The sequence below is a fragment of the Lissotriton helveticus genome, chromosome 2_1 (genome assembly GCF_964261635.1).
Source record: "Lissotriton helveticus chromosome 2_1, aLisHel1.1, whole genome shotgun sequence".
NCBI lineage: Eukaryota > Metazoa > Chordata > Amphibia > Caudata > Salamandridae > Lissotriton > Lissotriton helveticus.
This window is the reverse complement of record NC_136059.1, coordinates 1,907,787,723-1,907,804,268: the sequence shown is the minus strand read 5'-3', so window position 1 is coordinate 1,907,804,268 and position 16,546 is coordinate 1,907,787,723. Positions and strand designations below refer to the sequence as shown.

The following is a 16,546-nucleotide window of genomic DNA, read 5'->3' as shown; positions in this document are numbered from 1 at the left end:
AAGGTATCTCCGCGCTTTGCTCGCAAAAGTTCTAAAGTATGTTGTCTCTGTGGAAGCCACATGAAGAATTATGCCATCTGAAACAGGAGAGTTTTTAGGGTCTTCCTAAAACACAGGTGGTTGTCATTGTGTCTTAGGTCAGAAGGAAGTTTATTCCACATGGTAGGGCCAATAAATGATAGGGCACGTCCACCTTGTCTGACTTTTTTTACATTGGGAGTTTCCAGTAGGCGTTGGTTGCTCGAACGTAATAAACGTTCAGGTTTATATATCTGAAATTTTTGTGCCAGATATTTGGGGCCTTGCCCATAGAGACATTTGTGCACTAAGCAACAGATTTTAAATGTGACACGTTGTCGTATGGGCAACCAATGAAGATGACTTAACAAAGGTTTGGACGGGGTCCTTGCGGGAGCATTCAGAATTAATCTGGCTGCCGTATTTTGGACCACCTGCAAACGATTTAACGCCTCCTCGTTTGCTGATATGAGGAGGCCGTTGCAGTAGTCTAGGCGACTTATCACCAGTGCCTGTACAAGGGTCTTCTTATGATTGTCAGGCAGCATGGGGAAGATTCGCCTTAACTGGCCAATTGTTCTAAAACAGGCTCCTGTAACAAAGTTAGCATGTTCCTTCAAACTCAAAGTCTGATCTAGTTTTACCCCCAAGTTCTTAACAATTGGCTTTGGGCATGGGACGGGGCCAAGATCTAAAGGCCACCAGTCGGGAGACCAGAGCATGCTAGCTTTCCCAAATAGCATTACCTCCGTCTTCCCGACATTACACTGGAGGCAGTTGGTAGCCATCCAGTGGGACACCGCTCTCATGCCCTCGGCAAATTTGTTCTTCACATCGGGCGTCAGAGAGTTAAAAGGAAAAAGCAGCTGTGTGTCATCAGCATATGACACTGGTGTGAACCCAAACCTTCTCACAATCGCTGCAAGGGGGGCCACATACACATTAAGATTAAGGACACTTAGGAGTGGACTGAGAACATACTCCTTCAGTACTGGACAGTTCGAGAGTCAAGACCGACGGGAGCACTGAAGTACTCGTGTTACCTCACCCAGGGAAGCCGGGTGCATAGGTGTCTTTTCGTGTTGGGTTTCGTCGTTGTTTCCTATGAAGAGCTGCAAAGAAGTGCTGCAGGAGACCAGATGAAAAGTGTCCAGATGGATCCAAGGTTGCATCGAAGATCTGAAGAACCTGAAAGCAGAGGGGACAGGGTCTGGGTCACTTGCCAGTGACCAGGGAGGCAACAAGAAGATGCCATCCGATGTCTGGTGATTTCAGGAGCAGGAGGTGAAGCTTGACTCTTCAGCCACAAGGACCAGGAGACGTTGACGACAACCATGAGCTGGATTCGAGCTTTCCCACGTCGGATGTCGAGTGCTGCAGCATCGGTATCCGGATTGGCCCCAACAAGCCTTGGCAACAGCAACCCACGTAGAATGCAAAGATTGCTTCGGTGCTGACCAGCAAGGTCTGAGAGTCTCACCCTTTGGAGGGGAGTCGGGGCACGTCTGGAGCAACCAGTAAAGCCCAAGAAACAAAATTACCTTCGTTGGGACCCACCAGTCGACGGACCAGGGATCGCGAAGGAGCCTCGAGCAGAATTGCTAGAAATGAGCCCACGGAACACTCGTGGAGTGTAGGCTCACAATCTTCGGTGCAGATGGTGCTCAGGGCTTGGACTACAAGTAGCACAATGCACAACTTCAGGAACGCTCGGGAAGTAGGTGCACTTGCAAATATGCACAGTGTCCAGGAGTTCCGGTCCCACGACTCTTGTGACTCTGCGGGTCTCAGCTTTGATGTGATCTCGTGTCGGCCTCCGAGATGTCTGGAAGTCCGTGTCCTGTGTCGCAGATTCTTCGGGATCTGGCGGGAGCCTCAAAAATGCAGACCGGCAAGATGCTTCTTTGGTGCCTGTTTGAACAGGGGAGTCACTCCTTGACCCCAAGGGAGATCCTTCCGTCTTCTAGTCGAAATAGAAGGTCAAAGTTCCAGGATATATGTTGCAGAGTTTCATCCAGGGTAATCTAAAATCCTAAGGACTAGGTTCCTATACCTATACTAAGTTTAGGGGATGGACTAACTCTAAGGTCCCACCTATGGGAGGACCTGGAGAGGGGGTGGTTACACCCCTTCCCCTTTTTCCAGTTTCGCGCCAGAGCTGGGGCTGAGTGCCCCAGCAACCGGTTTGAACTGGGAACTCAAAGGGACACCTTGTGTGCCCTAGGCACTGTCTGAAAAGCATTCACTGAATGCACCCACCCTGCCCCAATATACTAAAGCATGTCTGGGGAGGTGGAAACCTATTGTCCAGGCCTCCCCTGCTGGAGTTTCACCCAGCAGCAGGAGGTCAGACTCGTGTCTGTGGCAGCAGCATCCATTTTGTGATGCTGGGCTCTTTTAAACTATTACCTGGTAAGTAAAGGTGTACATGTCTTCTCCCTCTGAAAGGGTGGAATTCTATCCCCCCCGCCAGGACTGGCGGGGGAGGGGGGGTAGGATTTCAAAGTGTTTGACACCAAACACAACATGTTTTGATGCAGCCATTCTAAAGTTAGCATTTAACGCGAGGTTATAACGCACTTAAGAGTATATGTTATGGCTGTATCACAGAACAGCTATAAGGAAGGGATTCTGAAAGCTGCAGAGGGGCTCAGGTCATGCTTGGGCACCCTCTCACACAAAACCAAGCATTCCACCTTCAGGATTGTCAATGCCTGTCATAGGAGTGACTTATAGGTTTATATGTGTCTGTTTTTAAAGGTAGATATAGGTATACTATATCTTAGTACGGGGTGCTTAAACCACCTTACCCAGGCTGCAGGAGCAGACCTGTGGTGCCATTTTGGAATGCTTCTCGGGAGTGGCATAATACATGCTCAGCCCCTGGTAGGCCTCTGGGGTACCTATGCCCTGGTACCTAAAGTACCATATACTAGGGACTCACAAGTAACCATTCTGGAGTGTACCTAATGTACATGCAATCAGTTTAAAGAGGAAGCAGCTAGGCTGGGGTCCTGGTAAGCAGGGCCCCAGCCAGACTAAAGTCGAAAAATCAGTGAAACACAGCAAAAAGTGAGGGTAACCCAAACCAGACACAGCGTCACCTTAAGGACATATTTAAGGGGCCCTTATATGGAAACACTTTTGAATTTCTCACCCCTTTCCTGCTAAGTTAATCCTTTTATGATGCCAAACAGTAGGAAATTATGTTAAACTTTAACAGGGCCACACAAAAACAGATGAAATATGTCTTACCCAGGACCCCAAAAATCCTTAAGAACAAACGGGATAAAGAGAATAAGTCAGAGGTAGAGTTAGGCAGGGAGCTTTAGGCAGAGAAATAAAATAGACAGAGGTCAAAAAATGAAAAAGTTCACTTTCTCAGAAGGCCCCTTGGAAGGTAGGGCCCTGGGCAATTGTATAAATATATAACACAAAAAATACTCCAATAGACTAACCAAAGGTCAGAATGGATGGTATGTCACCTGTACCTTCGTGCAGGGAACAAAATCAGAGAGAAACCTTAAAGGGAAAGGGTCCTCTCTAGTGGAAGGTTGTGCTAATGACAACCGTGTGTTGGGGAAAAGCACCTTTTGTTTTTAATTACCCTCACACACCCTAGTGGTGTCATGCTTCATCATCGGGTCACCCCGACCCCTAAAAGTCGGGGTGGGCTCAACTACAGTGTTGGGAGCTCTTCAGATAGATGAAGACTGGGGGGCTTAAAGATAAAAAACCTCAGTCAGACCTCGGGTTTCCCTTTATCATTGGGTCTAGCTGGGTCAATAATTTATTTTTTAAAGCGGGTCGTGTTGGAGTTTAATGGTCCTAGGACCCTAGTGCCGACATGTTTCAGTCCAAGGCGGCCATAAAGGTCCAGGACTTTCTTCAGGGCAAGAGGAGAAGACGCCCCTATATGTGTAAGGACTTACAGGATGGGAAGTCCCTATCCTCTCTGTGAAGCGATGGAAGAGTAGCTACTCCTCGCGGTGTGTGAAGTGTTAGTATGTTTGTGTTTTGCCAGGCTCCATCTGTAGAGTAGAAACAAAAGGGGACACAAACATAGAATTTCATAAAAAACATTTTAAACAGTGCTTATTACCCAATAGGTGTAACGTGGGTTGCATGCCAATCTATGTGTGCATGCCGTTGTGGGAGGAAAATTCACCTCACTGTGCCACTCATCATGGTCGTTCTGTGACATACTGATTCCATGTGATAGACCTATGGAGTGGCGATATGAATCGCATTCTAACACCATCTTCCTGTTAGCATGGGTTACTAGAAGTAGTATGTACCAATAAAAGCAGTCTCAATTGCAGCACGTAGATCACCGTCATTTAAAGTGTTAAAAAAAAAAATAGCATGAAAGACAACACACCATTCTAAAATATGTACACTCAATCAATCACACCATTCGGCTGTTAGTATTCACATTATAACTTACCCAAATTGGGAGGGCTGCACACATCACACAGGACCAGATCGATAATGTTGGTGGTCCTAAGGATAGTGTTAAAAGGCAGGAATGGTCGGGGCAAGAAAAGAAGAAGTTGGCAGCCTCCTGTTACTAGGAGGAATGAATGCGGGAGGACAATTTGCCCTGGTACAAGGACAGGCAATGTGTCTTAAGAATGCCAGCGAACTTACTTGTGTTCAAGTCCTCACCCAGCGTTTCACCCTAATGCGGTTCTTGTCCTCGGCTTGTGCGGGTGGATGGCTTGGGCTGGGGTTTAAATGTGTTGAATTCGCCGTGAAAAACCGGGAAAGGAGGGGGGGGGGGTCTCCCCCGAAATCCGGAAGGGGCGTCATGACGTATGAGAGACGTCATAACATGTGCATCAATCACTAACGTCCCGTAATGGGTATCATGGGAATTGTAGTTCCAGGACGGGGTCCATCAAATAAACCTTGGTTCTATGGAAAGGACAGAATGTCCTATTCCAAAGGATGGTGTTTCCCACAAATGAGTTAGCCAATAATGTGTGACTAATAAGCCATAAATTCAGTTTCTGAAATGTTTTGAATTTGCGGTTACAATCGGGCGGGGAGGAGTGTCTCCCCCGCGAAAAACGTGTAGAGGCGTTATGACGTATGAGAAATGTCATGACGCAAGCATCAATGACTGACACCCCGGATTGGATATTATGGGAATTGTAGTCCCAGGGTCGGGGACAGTCAATTGAACCTCGAGTCTATGGAAAAGAGACAGTTTGTCCTAATCCTAAAAGTCGGTGTATCCCACAAATGGATGAATATGCCACTACTGTGTGCAATTTGTCTTTAATTAAAAAAAACAAATGTTAGGTGATGTTGCTGAAGGAAATGGTCTTTCAAAGTATTTGAGAGGGAGGTAAAAGTTTGCCTCTAATGTCAGGGTGCAGTAGTGGGACTGGGTGAAATGGGGGCCCGTTCTTCGTGTATAAGGGGATTATAGGCAATACTGCCTGATAAGTATGAAAATTAGGATTTGGAGATCATAAAGGCAGCCACTCATGAGTGTATCCCGATAGTATATATCCCATAATGGTGATGGAAAAGTCCATTGCAGACTGCTGATAGTAGTATACTGATTGTTGGGGGAGGACATTGTCTCTATGTGCTTATTGTCATTCACTGTGTATATTTGTGTGTGCACATGGGGCAGTCCACAGAGCCGATGGGGATGTTCAAGGGGAGAACTAATAGTGGTCAGTGGTCTTGGTATATACTTCGTTCAAACAATCTGTTGGCTCTTATTCATTTATTCAGTTGGCTCCATGGGATGCCGTCGTTTAATTCCGTTTCATGAGTTTTCAGACGGTATATCCAACGTTGTTCTTTGTCTAGAAGTCTTTTTTGTAGATTACATGTTCCTTTAACCTTCTCGATGACTGTCCATCGAATATCAGTCTCGCTGTGTTGTTTTTCTACATAGTGGGCTGTAAGTCTCGTTGCAGTGACTGCTCTCCTAATAGTGCTCCTATGTTCACTAATAAGGACCTTAACTTTCCGGGATGTCATACCCACATAGAGCAGATGACACAGGCATTTGATGAGATAAATGACTGACTCTGTGTTACAATTAGTATGAGATGTTTGTTCCCATGGAGTGTGGAGGCCAAGGTCAAGGTATTTGGTGTGTTCAGTAAACTCGCACCCTACGAATGACCCACACGGAAAATGGCCATTGACCAGTGGGGCATTCCACAATGTGAGTTGACTTTCAACTCTAGGCTGATATGAGTCTGTGTGTACAAGGAAGTCTTTTAGACTTCTGTTTTTTTTAAATGAGAACATAGGCTTCTCATAGGTCAGTTTATTTGATGTCAATATTGTCCATTTCTTGTTGATTATCTTCTTCACCTGATTTGATGTATTAAAGTTGGTAACGCAAATCATTTGTTGTGGCTGAGTCCTCTCATGGGTTTTCAAAAGGGACTCCCTAGAGGTATTGCGTGCTCTCTTCCTAGCGCTTTCAATGATTTTAGTGGGGTATTTCTTCTGTTTTAGTTTGGCCGTAAGGATCCGTGCTTCCTTTTTGTAGTCCTGAAGTTCAGAACAATTTCTCCAGATGCGCGAAAAGTGTCCCACCTGTAAGTTTTCTCAAAGTGACCGTGGGTGTGCACTGTCGAATCTTAACAGGCTGTTTCTGTCGGTGGGTTTAGTGTATAGTGAGCTGCTCAATGTACCATTGTCAGCGACTACATTGATATCCAAGAAGGAGACTTTTTCTCTGTCTTTATTCGTTGTGAAGCGTAAATGTGGGTTGAGCTGATTAATCCAGTTGGTGAAGTCCTGAAGGCTCTCTTCATCACCCTTCCAAACCATGAGGATATCATCAATGTATCGGTACCACTTACAGTTGTACTCGGTATATGGGTTAGTCGCCCATATATGTAGATCCTCAAAGTGACTCATGTACAGGCAGGCAATGCTAGGAGCAAATGTGTTGCCCATAGATGTTCAATGGGTCTGAAGGTACAGTTGGTTTTCAAACTTAAAAAAGTTCTCAGTAAGTGCTAGTCGTATGAGGGTGATTATCCATTCAACTGGCGCTGTCCAATCCCAGTCTTCTTTGTTGAGTAATTCCTCTATGACTGCAATGCTCTCTGACTGGGGTATACTAGTATACAAAGCCTCGACATCAAGGCAGACAAGGATGTTTTCATTCGGATCATATTCACTGTCAGTGAGAAGGGTAGGTAGGTGTTTGGTGTCTTGTATGAATGAATTAATTAGTTTTACTAGTGGACGTAGGAACCAATCAGTATATTTGGACAGTGGTTCAAGGATCGATCCAATACCGGATACAATTGGCCTGCCAGGTGGAGGTACTTTCCCTTTATGAATCTTTGGAATTGTGTAAAACAGCGGAATCCGTGGTTCATCCTGGTTGAGGAATTCATGTTCTTTCTTGGAGATCCAGCCTTTTTCCAGGGCGTCTGTCGTTATGGTACAGATGGTTTTTCTTAGTCTTGTTGTAGGATCTTTGTTGATTTTTTTATAGCTCTTGGTGTCACCGAGGAGGATGAGGCACGCTGTTTGATATGCGCAGGTGTCTTGAATCACAGTGGCTCCCCGCTTGTTAGCTAGTTTGATGCTCATGTTCAGATCTATGTTTCAATTTCTCCAAAGCGGTGCATTCGATGTTACTCAAATTGTTGTAAGCATCCCTCTGTGGTTGGAGTTCTTCCACCTCTTTTATTACTGCCTCTTCGAACGCGAGAACTTCTGTGGGCATAAGGTTAGATGGAGGGTAGAAGGTAGATTTAAGTAGTAAGGGTAGTGCCTGTGAGACTCACTATCAATCCCTCGTTCCACTGGTCCCTGGCTGTTTTTGGCCTCTCGTGTTGCTCCTCGTGTGTGGTCCTGGTCTGTCTTCCTTCCATTGTATTCTTCTGTTGCCACATCTGCCGCTCCTTCTTCCCTGTCCTAAAAAACGTTGTTTGAAGTCAGGTTGGAAGTATTCCAGGGTATTGTGGTGGTCCGTGGTAGGGTACTGGTCCAAACGGCCCAGGCCATGGGTACATCTGGGGTTGTCTGTAATTCTGGTTATATCCACCCCGTCGTGGTCTTTTTGATTTGTTGTTCCAGTCTCTATTGGATCCGTCACTTGACCAGCCTTCTTGTTCTGAGTCTGATTATCCCGACTGTCCACTCTGTGATGACCCTGTGTCTGAGAATTCTTGTCCTTTGTAGTCATCTTTAATATATGGGTAAACCCTTTCATGACTAAACTTATTGAGATCTTTCTGCAGTTGGGCAATTTTATTTTGCATAAGGTAGTCTTTGTGTTCTGTTATTTCTTTATTAACTTCTTCAAGTTTCTTTTTATAGTGTGTTAACTTGATCTCTGTAAGCAAATGGTCTTCACTGGTTTTGATTTTTATTAGTATGGCATCTGAGAGACGCTTAGCCGTGTTGATAATCAGGATTAGCCAATCCCGAGAGCAGCGCCATGCAATCAGTAACCATTCTTTTTTGAAAAGGGGATCACCCAGGAATATCCTGGGAGCATTTGTGACCAACAAGCCTGTTGGTGCTGCATTGCCCCGGAGGAATTCTGTCATGATGGCTCCATGTAAAAGGACTCGCATCAGACAGCGTTTTAGTTCTTTCAATTCATCCCAGTTTTGCGCTTGGGATTGACTCTGGCCAATGTTCGTATCAGGAAGCAGGGATGGTCCTGCTAGAATTGCGGATGCATCATCATCCGTAAAGCCAATCCTTAGTTGTTCAGTCATGGCCCACTTTGCCTGTGCCTTAAGACTTCTCTGACCGGAAACACAACAAGGAGTATGCTCACTGGTCTTTATCCCATGGTCTCTCTCAAACAGAGCCATAGGCTTTGCAGCAAGCTTCCTCGATGGCTTGTCAGCGTGACGTGATACATTTCAGTTTTGGGGCGACCTGTGGGGGCACACTGCTGCATTGTTTATAGCTGGTCACTAGTAGCAACACAAGACAGGAGAACTTTGCACCACCATATATAGGGACATGTGATATTGTCGTTTAACCAAAAGAAGGTTCGATTTAATGTGCCGTTGCCTACTGCACAATTCCCACTGCATACTATGCAGTGCATTTGTGTGAAACTGTGTGCAAAAGCATACACTTATGCAAGGTAGTGTCTTCAAGACGGCGTCCTTATTATTTGGGGCCTTGGAGTGGATGCAGTGGCTAAACTTGCTTTTATTAGCAGATTCGTCAAGTTCCCTCAACATGTAAAATAAAATTAACATGCCTTTGGTATTTTCCGGAGAAGATTCTGTGCGCATTACTATGAAATCTGTGAAAGTCTGAATGTTTTTTACAATTTTATTTTTCAGATTTGTTACATCAGAAGATGACAGAGACATGTGCCACTGCTCATATAGGTGGAGTAAATATCGTTCTGCTGGAGGGCATTACACCAAACATACAGTGAGTCGTGACATTAATCTTTCCACCTCTGTATAAACTTTATTGTTTCAAAGCATTGAAGCTCTTGTCAAATGTTGCTGGAAAGCAGATACAATGAAATGAACTGTACTGTGCTGAAAGTCGAGCTGAACTCAGAAGTGCTAATTTTTGCCACCTGGTTAAGGTTTCATCTGGAGCCGTTTCTTTATCTTCAGGTTAGAAGCAGCACCTTCTGATTAGAAATCATTATTTGGAAGAGTTTTGGATAGAGACATTCTTAGGTAAAGTGCAAGGGGTTGTCGTTATGCTGCAGTCCATGCCAACAATAACTCTTTTGCTGCATCTGGAGGTAGGCTGCCTTATAAAATTATTCGTATGAATTTCACAACTAATCAAACCTCTGAAAAACAGTTTGCACACTGTTGTGGAATCCCCCCTATTCCATTACTGGCTAGTCAACCTTTGGCTAGTCACACCAAAAGTATTTCAGAATTTGAAAAATCACTCTCAAAGAGTGCTGCTTCACAAACAACAGTACCAGGCATAGGGAAAGATTTGTCCCATTGTAACCAAAGTATGCAATGTAATGTTAATTTGTGTTTGTTTAGTATTGAATTCTGGTAGGGTTGCAATTTGGTTTAAATGACTTAACTGAGATTAGGAATACAAGATGTATCTCCAATTCCAAGATGGGGATCTGTCCTCCTTCCTCCTGATTTGAGTAGGCGGTGGCCAACTTGAAGTACCTCCTTCATCAATATATCTAGTTAAAAAAAGATTTAACTTCATCCGGGAATTGTGGAAATTGACTGCTTAATATTACTACTTGTAACATCCTTCCATATGAAGATTTTGAAAACAAGAAAGGGCAGAGAACAACCACAAATCTTCACCCTAAGTGTCTATCCACCTACTCAACTGCAGGCATCTGTAGCCTTTATCCCTATCACTGGATGAGGTAATGATGGTTGCAAACATGGTTATTCTAGAACCATTCATAACGGCAGCATGGAACAAGAAATTATTTGGCTTCCAACTTCGCTGATCCCTTCAAGACATTGCTCCTCCTAGGCATTGTACTGCATTCCGGGAGCCTACATTCACACCTCTAATGATGAAGTATACTGCAAGAGCCTTTGGAAGTCCCATCCCATCTTATTGAATTTCAAAGGAAGCCTAGAGAGAGAGAGACAGGCTATCCATAGCCTCCAGGCAACATCAAACCTTACTGCATGACAGTCAGTCAGAATTGTGATCCAGAAGATTAACGGAAGAGTTCTTAGCAAACATAAGGGTGGCTTTACCTAGAGGCAGATCACAGGGCAGTAGGAATAGGTCTTTCTACAGTGGATGATATTGTAATCCTCAATATATTGATAAAGAGATGCCAGAGTAGATGTCAATTTCTAACATTGTTAAATGTATCTAAAATGTGTTTATATGTTGGGCGTTGCCACTGCCACAGGGCTGCTTCAGAGCACTTCATACATAGAGAAAAAAGAGAGGGGATGGGATTGGACTGATTTCAAATGATAACATGAGTAGGGGAGGACTGTGCTAAACTAAAAGTTGTGTGGAACATAGAAGACTTAATAGCTTTACAATAGATTTTTCGGGTCATAAGCATGTTAATGTATAGATCTCCCAGTATAGCACTTTTGTGCGTCCTGCAAAACAATCTGAATCTAATGTTTCCTTCATCAGAAAACAGTGCAGACAGTTGAATTCTGTTGAGGTTTGGTCCCAACATTTAAGACCAAAAGAGGCAGCCACTTTGGTTTTGTATCTCTTCCAATTTCTTCAGCGGAGAGAAGACCTACCAGAGTAGATTTCTTTGCAAAGGTCAAGTAGTGGTATGAATGAGGATTCCACCTCACATTGGAGTCCAAGCAGGTGGGAGTACAGACATTCCACCAAATCTTCACCAATACATCACAATTGGGTCCTCTGAATGTATCTGCTGTGTCCATCAAGGATCATGCCTACCATCCCTACCTTTTGGTGTTTAGGTATACGTCCCATCACAGCACTATCTTTTATAAATGGAAAGCACCCTGGTCGACTTGACCTGAATGGTAACTTAACTAGGGCAAGTGTGCAATATGCAATAATGTCTACACCTTATTTGCTTACAGATGAAGGAAGTAAAATTACATGTGTAAACAGATTAAAAAGTAATATGCTGGCTCTTGAACCTTTGCTGGATTATTGGGATATGCCAAAATCTTGACCTAGTATGTAAAGATTCTGGTCATAACTTTAATTTCAATTCTCCCCTTCTATACTCTCAACCCTAAATAAAGCAAGCCCTAATGGGTCTTACTGGACTACTGCAAAATACCCTTTCTCCTGTTGATAGTCCGTCATGCAGAAATTAAAAACACACTCAGTCCATCATAACTAGCACAGTGCGCTGTATGGTGGAATGCAGAAATATTTTCAAAACGTTTAGTAGCATGTACAATGTCATGTTACTCTGGAAAAGAAATCTGGAATATCTACAGAAGTGGTTACCTGCAAGCCACTCACCACAAATCTCGGGTCAATCCATTTATTGACAATCTCACAGTTAAATTTCAAATGATTAAAATACAAAGGCATGCCTCTATGATTATGGGGCCTTCTTCCCTAAAATGCTCTTGGCATAGTCTTGTATTTCAGAAAACAGCCAAAATTGCCATATGTATTCACCTTCCAGTATTCAACATGGCTCTGAGTCATTGAGTAGTGCTGGAAATATAAACTACTCTGTCTACTGACTGGTTTTAAACTACTGTCAATGGGGGGTTTAAAGCATTTTTAACATAGACATCCTTTAAAGGGAGAATCCTTTCCAACACAGGGATTGTTGTTAATGCAAGCTGGACTTGTTAGTGCAGGAAGTTTAATGACTGAGCTCTAGACTGTGTTAGCTTGATTTTTTTTGTTTTTAAGTAACGTTTCTGTGCAGCGCACACCCTTTGATTATTACTACAGTCATATTGATTCCAACAGTAACCATGAGTAAAAATACTTTCTAGTATGTATCGTAGGACTCGTACTTCTTTGACCTAGGTGATTCTTGCTTAAAGGGCCCCCAGGGACCCAGGCCTGGATCGGCACCATTTGAGCTTCTGACACCTCCTCAGGCACCAAATCCAGTGGAGACACCTCTTCCCCCTCAGACGCCGGTTGTGTCCCCAGCCGACGTCGAACCCAGCCTCCCCCTCGATGTGGACACTGAGGCGGACCGGGTATTAACTGACGCTGGGACCGGTGCCGACTGGTACTCTTGTACCACTGCTCTCCCCTGGTGTTCCCCATCGCCCTGACTGAGGACTGGGAGGGGTCTGTGGACCAGACTGGAGAGAGGAGTTTGGTGAAGCCAGTGGTCCGGACACCTCCACAGACCCTTGGCATGATACCCCACCCCCTACCATGGCTACGGAGGAGGGTGCATCATATGCAGTGGTGTTGCGTAGTATGGCTGAGGCCTTAAACCTTGTGCTTCCTATGGTGGCGGTCAGGACTAACCTCCTGACTGAGGTGCTTCAACCCGCAGCGGCCTCTTAGGAGCCCCTGCTGCCATTCAAGGAGGCCCTCACTGACATCCTTTTGGGCACTCGTTCCAAGCCCAACACAGGGGCGCCTGTGGATAGGATGATTGCCCAACACCACAACCCGGCCCCAGGCGGCCCAATTTGACTCACCCAACACCCCACCCCTGAGAGCTTGGTGGTCCAAGCCACGACTTTCAAAGGCGCATTCCCTACCGCACCACCTGATAGGGAATCCAAGAAGCTGGACCACCTTGGGAAGAAAATGGTTTCTTCCTCCAGATTAGGACTGCGGTCAGTGAACACTGCATGTCTCTTGGGCCGTTACTCCCATTCTGTGTGGGACACAGTCACGCAGGTGCTGCCACAGTGCCTGGAGGAGGCCCGGGCGTGCTCTCTCATGCAGTTGGCGAAGGGAGAGACGCAGCCAAGTTCGCCATGCGATGTGGGCTGGACTCCGCCGACTCGCTGGGCAGGACGATTTTAGCGTCAGTAGCCCTACGACGATACGCTTGGCTGAGGTCCACTGGCTTTTCGGGTGATGTTCAAGCTACACTTTTGGGCATGCCCTTTGATGGCAGATGTTTGTTTGGCGAAAAAACATACAACACGCGTGAGCGCTTTAAGGACTCCAGGGCTACAGCCAAGTCCTTGGAACTCGCTTCTACCTCGCCGTCTGCTTTTCACTCCTTTCGTGACTACGGAAGGAGTGCCCCGCTATGTTTCATTCACAGCCACAGGCCAGCACAAGCTGTCCAGCCTCTACGTGGCCGGGGATGTGGGACCCATCATCGTGGATCAGGGGGCCAGCGGGCAGGCCAGTCAGCCAGCACACCATCTGCAGCAGCCTCCAAGCCCTCCTAGTCTGACCTTTCAGGGCCACCATTTACCAGTGGGCAGCAGGATTCGCCATCACCTCCCCCACTGGCTCAACATCACGTCAGAGAGGTGGGTTTTGCAGATAGTCTGAAGGGGCTACTCCATCCCCTTTGAGACTACCCCTCCATCCATGCCACCTGAATTCCATTGCATGTCAGAGGATCACCTGGCCCTTCTCCAACAGGAAGTTATGGCTCCCTTGGCCAAGGGAGCCATCGAGCGAGTTCCTGCCCCAGAAGTAGGTTGTGGTTGTTATTCCCACTACTTTCTGGTGCCCAAGAAGGACAAGGGCCTGCGTCCTATCTTGGATCTCAGGAACGTCAACCGCTTCCTCCGGAAGGAGAAGCTCAGAATGTTGACACTGGCTCAGGTCCTTTCTTCTCTCGACCCTGGTGACTGGATGGTAGCTTTGGACTTGCAGGACGCTTATTTTCATATCCCCGTCCTGCCGGCCCATCGGCGTTACCTACCGTGCACGGTAGGCCACGAGCACCTTCAGTTTACCGTGCTCCCCTTTGGCTTTACCAGCGCCCCTCGGGTGTTCATGAAGGTGATGGCGTTGGCTGCAGCTCATCTGTGCAGATCAGGGGTTCCAGTCTTCCCCTATCTCGACGACTTACTGTTGAAGGCCGGCTCACCCCTGGCTGCAGTGTCCCAAATCCAGACTGCGGCAGAACTCCTGCATTCTCTAGGGTTCACCATCAATGTGCCGAAGTCACACCTGATTCCCTCTCAGAAGCTCCTTTTCATTGGAGCTTTTCTGGACATGGCACAGTTTTGGGCTTATCCTCCCGAGCAGCGTGCCTGGGATATTCGGGTTATGATTCTGATCTTTCAGCCTCTGTCCTGGGTTTCGGTCAGAATGACCCTGAAGCTACTGGGCCTCATGGCCTCCTGTATCCTGCTGGTGGACTATGTCAGGTGGCATAGGCAGGCTCTGCAGTGGGACCTGTAGTTCAGGTGGGCACAGCATCAGGGGAATCATTCCGATTGCGTCCAGGTCTTGAAGGGCACTGCACATCAGTTGCAGTGGTGGCTAACAAACCAGGATTGGGTCAACGGCCGGTCCTTCTCACTTCCCCAGCCAAAGTTCACAATGGTGACTGATGCATCACTTCTGTGGTGGGGCATCTACATGGGAGAGGCGAGATCAGAGGCCTCTGGCGGAGTGCAGGCTCCACATCAACCTTCAGAAGCTTTGGACTATCAGTCTTGCACTGAAGGCATTCCTTTCTTCTGTCAAAGGGAGAGTTATGCAGGTGTTCACTGACTACACCACCGCCATGTGGTACTGCAACAAACAGGGCGGGGTGGGGTTGTGGACCCTATGTCAGGAGGCACATCATCTCTGGAAGTGGCTGGAACATCAGGCATGTCTCTGGTGGTTCAACACCTGGCAGGTTCTCTGAAAGCCTCGGCGGACAAACTCAGACGCCGATGCATGATGGATCCCGAATGGTGTCTTCACTCGGAGGTGGTGCAAGGTTTCTTTCAACGGTGGGGAGAGCCTTGGCCGTAGAAAACGTGCAATGACAGCAGTTCTGCGCATTGGAATTTCCAAGGCGGCACTCGCTAGGCAACGCTTTTCATCGCGAGTGGAGCTGCAGTCTTCTATTCGCCTTTATGCCTATCCACTTATTCCCAGAGTGCTGAAGAAGATCAAGTGCGACTGGGCCCAAGTAGTTCTTGTGGCCCCGGACTAGGCTCGAAGAGTATGGTATCCCAAGCTCTTACACATGACCATCCATCCTCCGATCAGACTGACCCTTTGGGAGGATCTTCTGTCGCAGCAGCAGGGGACGTTCCTCCACACGGACCTGTCCAGCCTCCACCTCCTTGCGGGGAGCTTGAGCAGCAACAGTTGACCGCTTTCGACCTTCCTCCCGAATTCTGTAATGTTATCTTGGCAGGCAGGTGACCCTATAAGAGGTTCTCCTCTTCTTCCTTTCTTTGGCTCAGCAGGGCTCTGCCCTGGACACTCTCAATGTTATCTTTCGGCCTTCCTTCGGCTTCCTGACCAGCCTTCTCTTTTCAAGTCCCCTATTGTAAATCGCTTCCTTAAGGGCATTACTCACTTGTTTCCTCCAATTCCTTTTGTAATGCCCCAGTGGGACTTGATTGATTGATTGATTGTGGGTTTCTAAAGCGCTAGAATCGACTCCCGAAGGAGTATCTCTGCGCTGTAGACCGCTGGGGAACCCGTCCTGGCTTTCCCTGTGAGATGGTCCCTACTGGGTATCTCCAAGGTGAAACCAGGCATCCACAGCGTATGTGGGGGGCCGTTGTGGAGATGAGGCAAGCTAATGCCCAGAGTTGCAGAGTGTGATCCCTAGTTAGAGTAGGCACCGAGGCGAGAATTATCGAGTCCGTTGACCCTGGTCCAAGACCCTGCCACGTCGGGGATTGAACCCTGGTCCCGGGCCGTCCTCTGCTCCCGGGTCTGCCGCCTCTAACCAGTGAGCCACACCACTCCACTCCACTCCACTTGAACATAGTTCTGACCTATCTTATGTGCCCTCCTTTTGAGCCACTACATAACTGTCTTCTCAGACTTCTGACACTTAAGACTGCCTTTTTGGTTGCCATCACCTCTGTTCACAGGTTGAGTGAGCTTCAGTCTCTTTCTTCCAAACCTCCTTTTCTGGCTGTTCATCTGGACAAACTTGTCCTTCGCTCTAAGCCTTGTTTCCTTCCCAAAGTGGTTACCTCTTTCCACATAGGACAGACCA

General features: G+C 46.7%; 1 protein-coding gene across 15 annotated transcripts in view; it reads left to right on the top strand.

Moving 5' to 3' along the window:
- Positions 1–16,546, top strand: part of BLTP1 (bridge-like lipid transfer protein family member 1) — a 2,102,388-nt gene that overhangs the window by 1,000,788 nt on the left and 1,085,054 nt on the right. For all 15 annotated transcript variants that reach the window (XM_078676841.1, XM_078676840.1, XM_078676839.1 and 12 more), the window contains one exon: positions 9,330–9,423. In XM_078676841.1, coding sequence (XP_078532967.1) covers positions 9,330–9,423 — 94 coding nt within the window. The remainder of the gene's footprint in view (positions 1–9,329; positions 9,424–16,546) is intronic.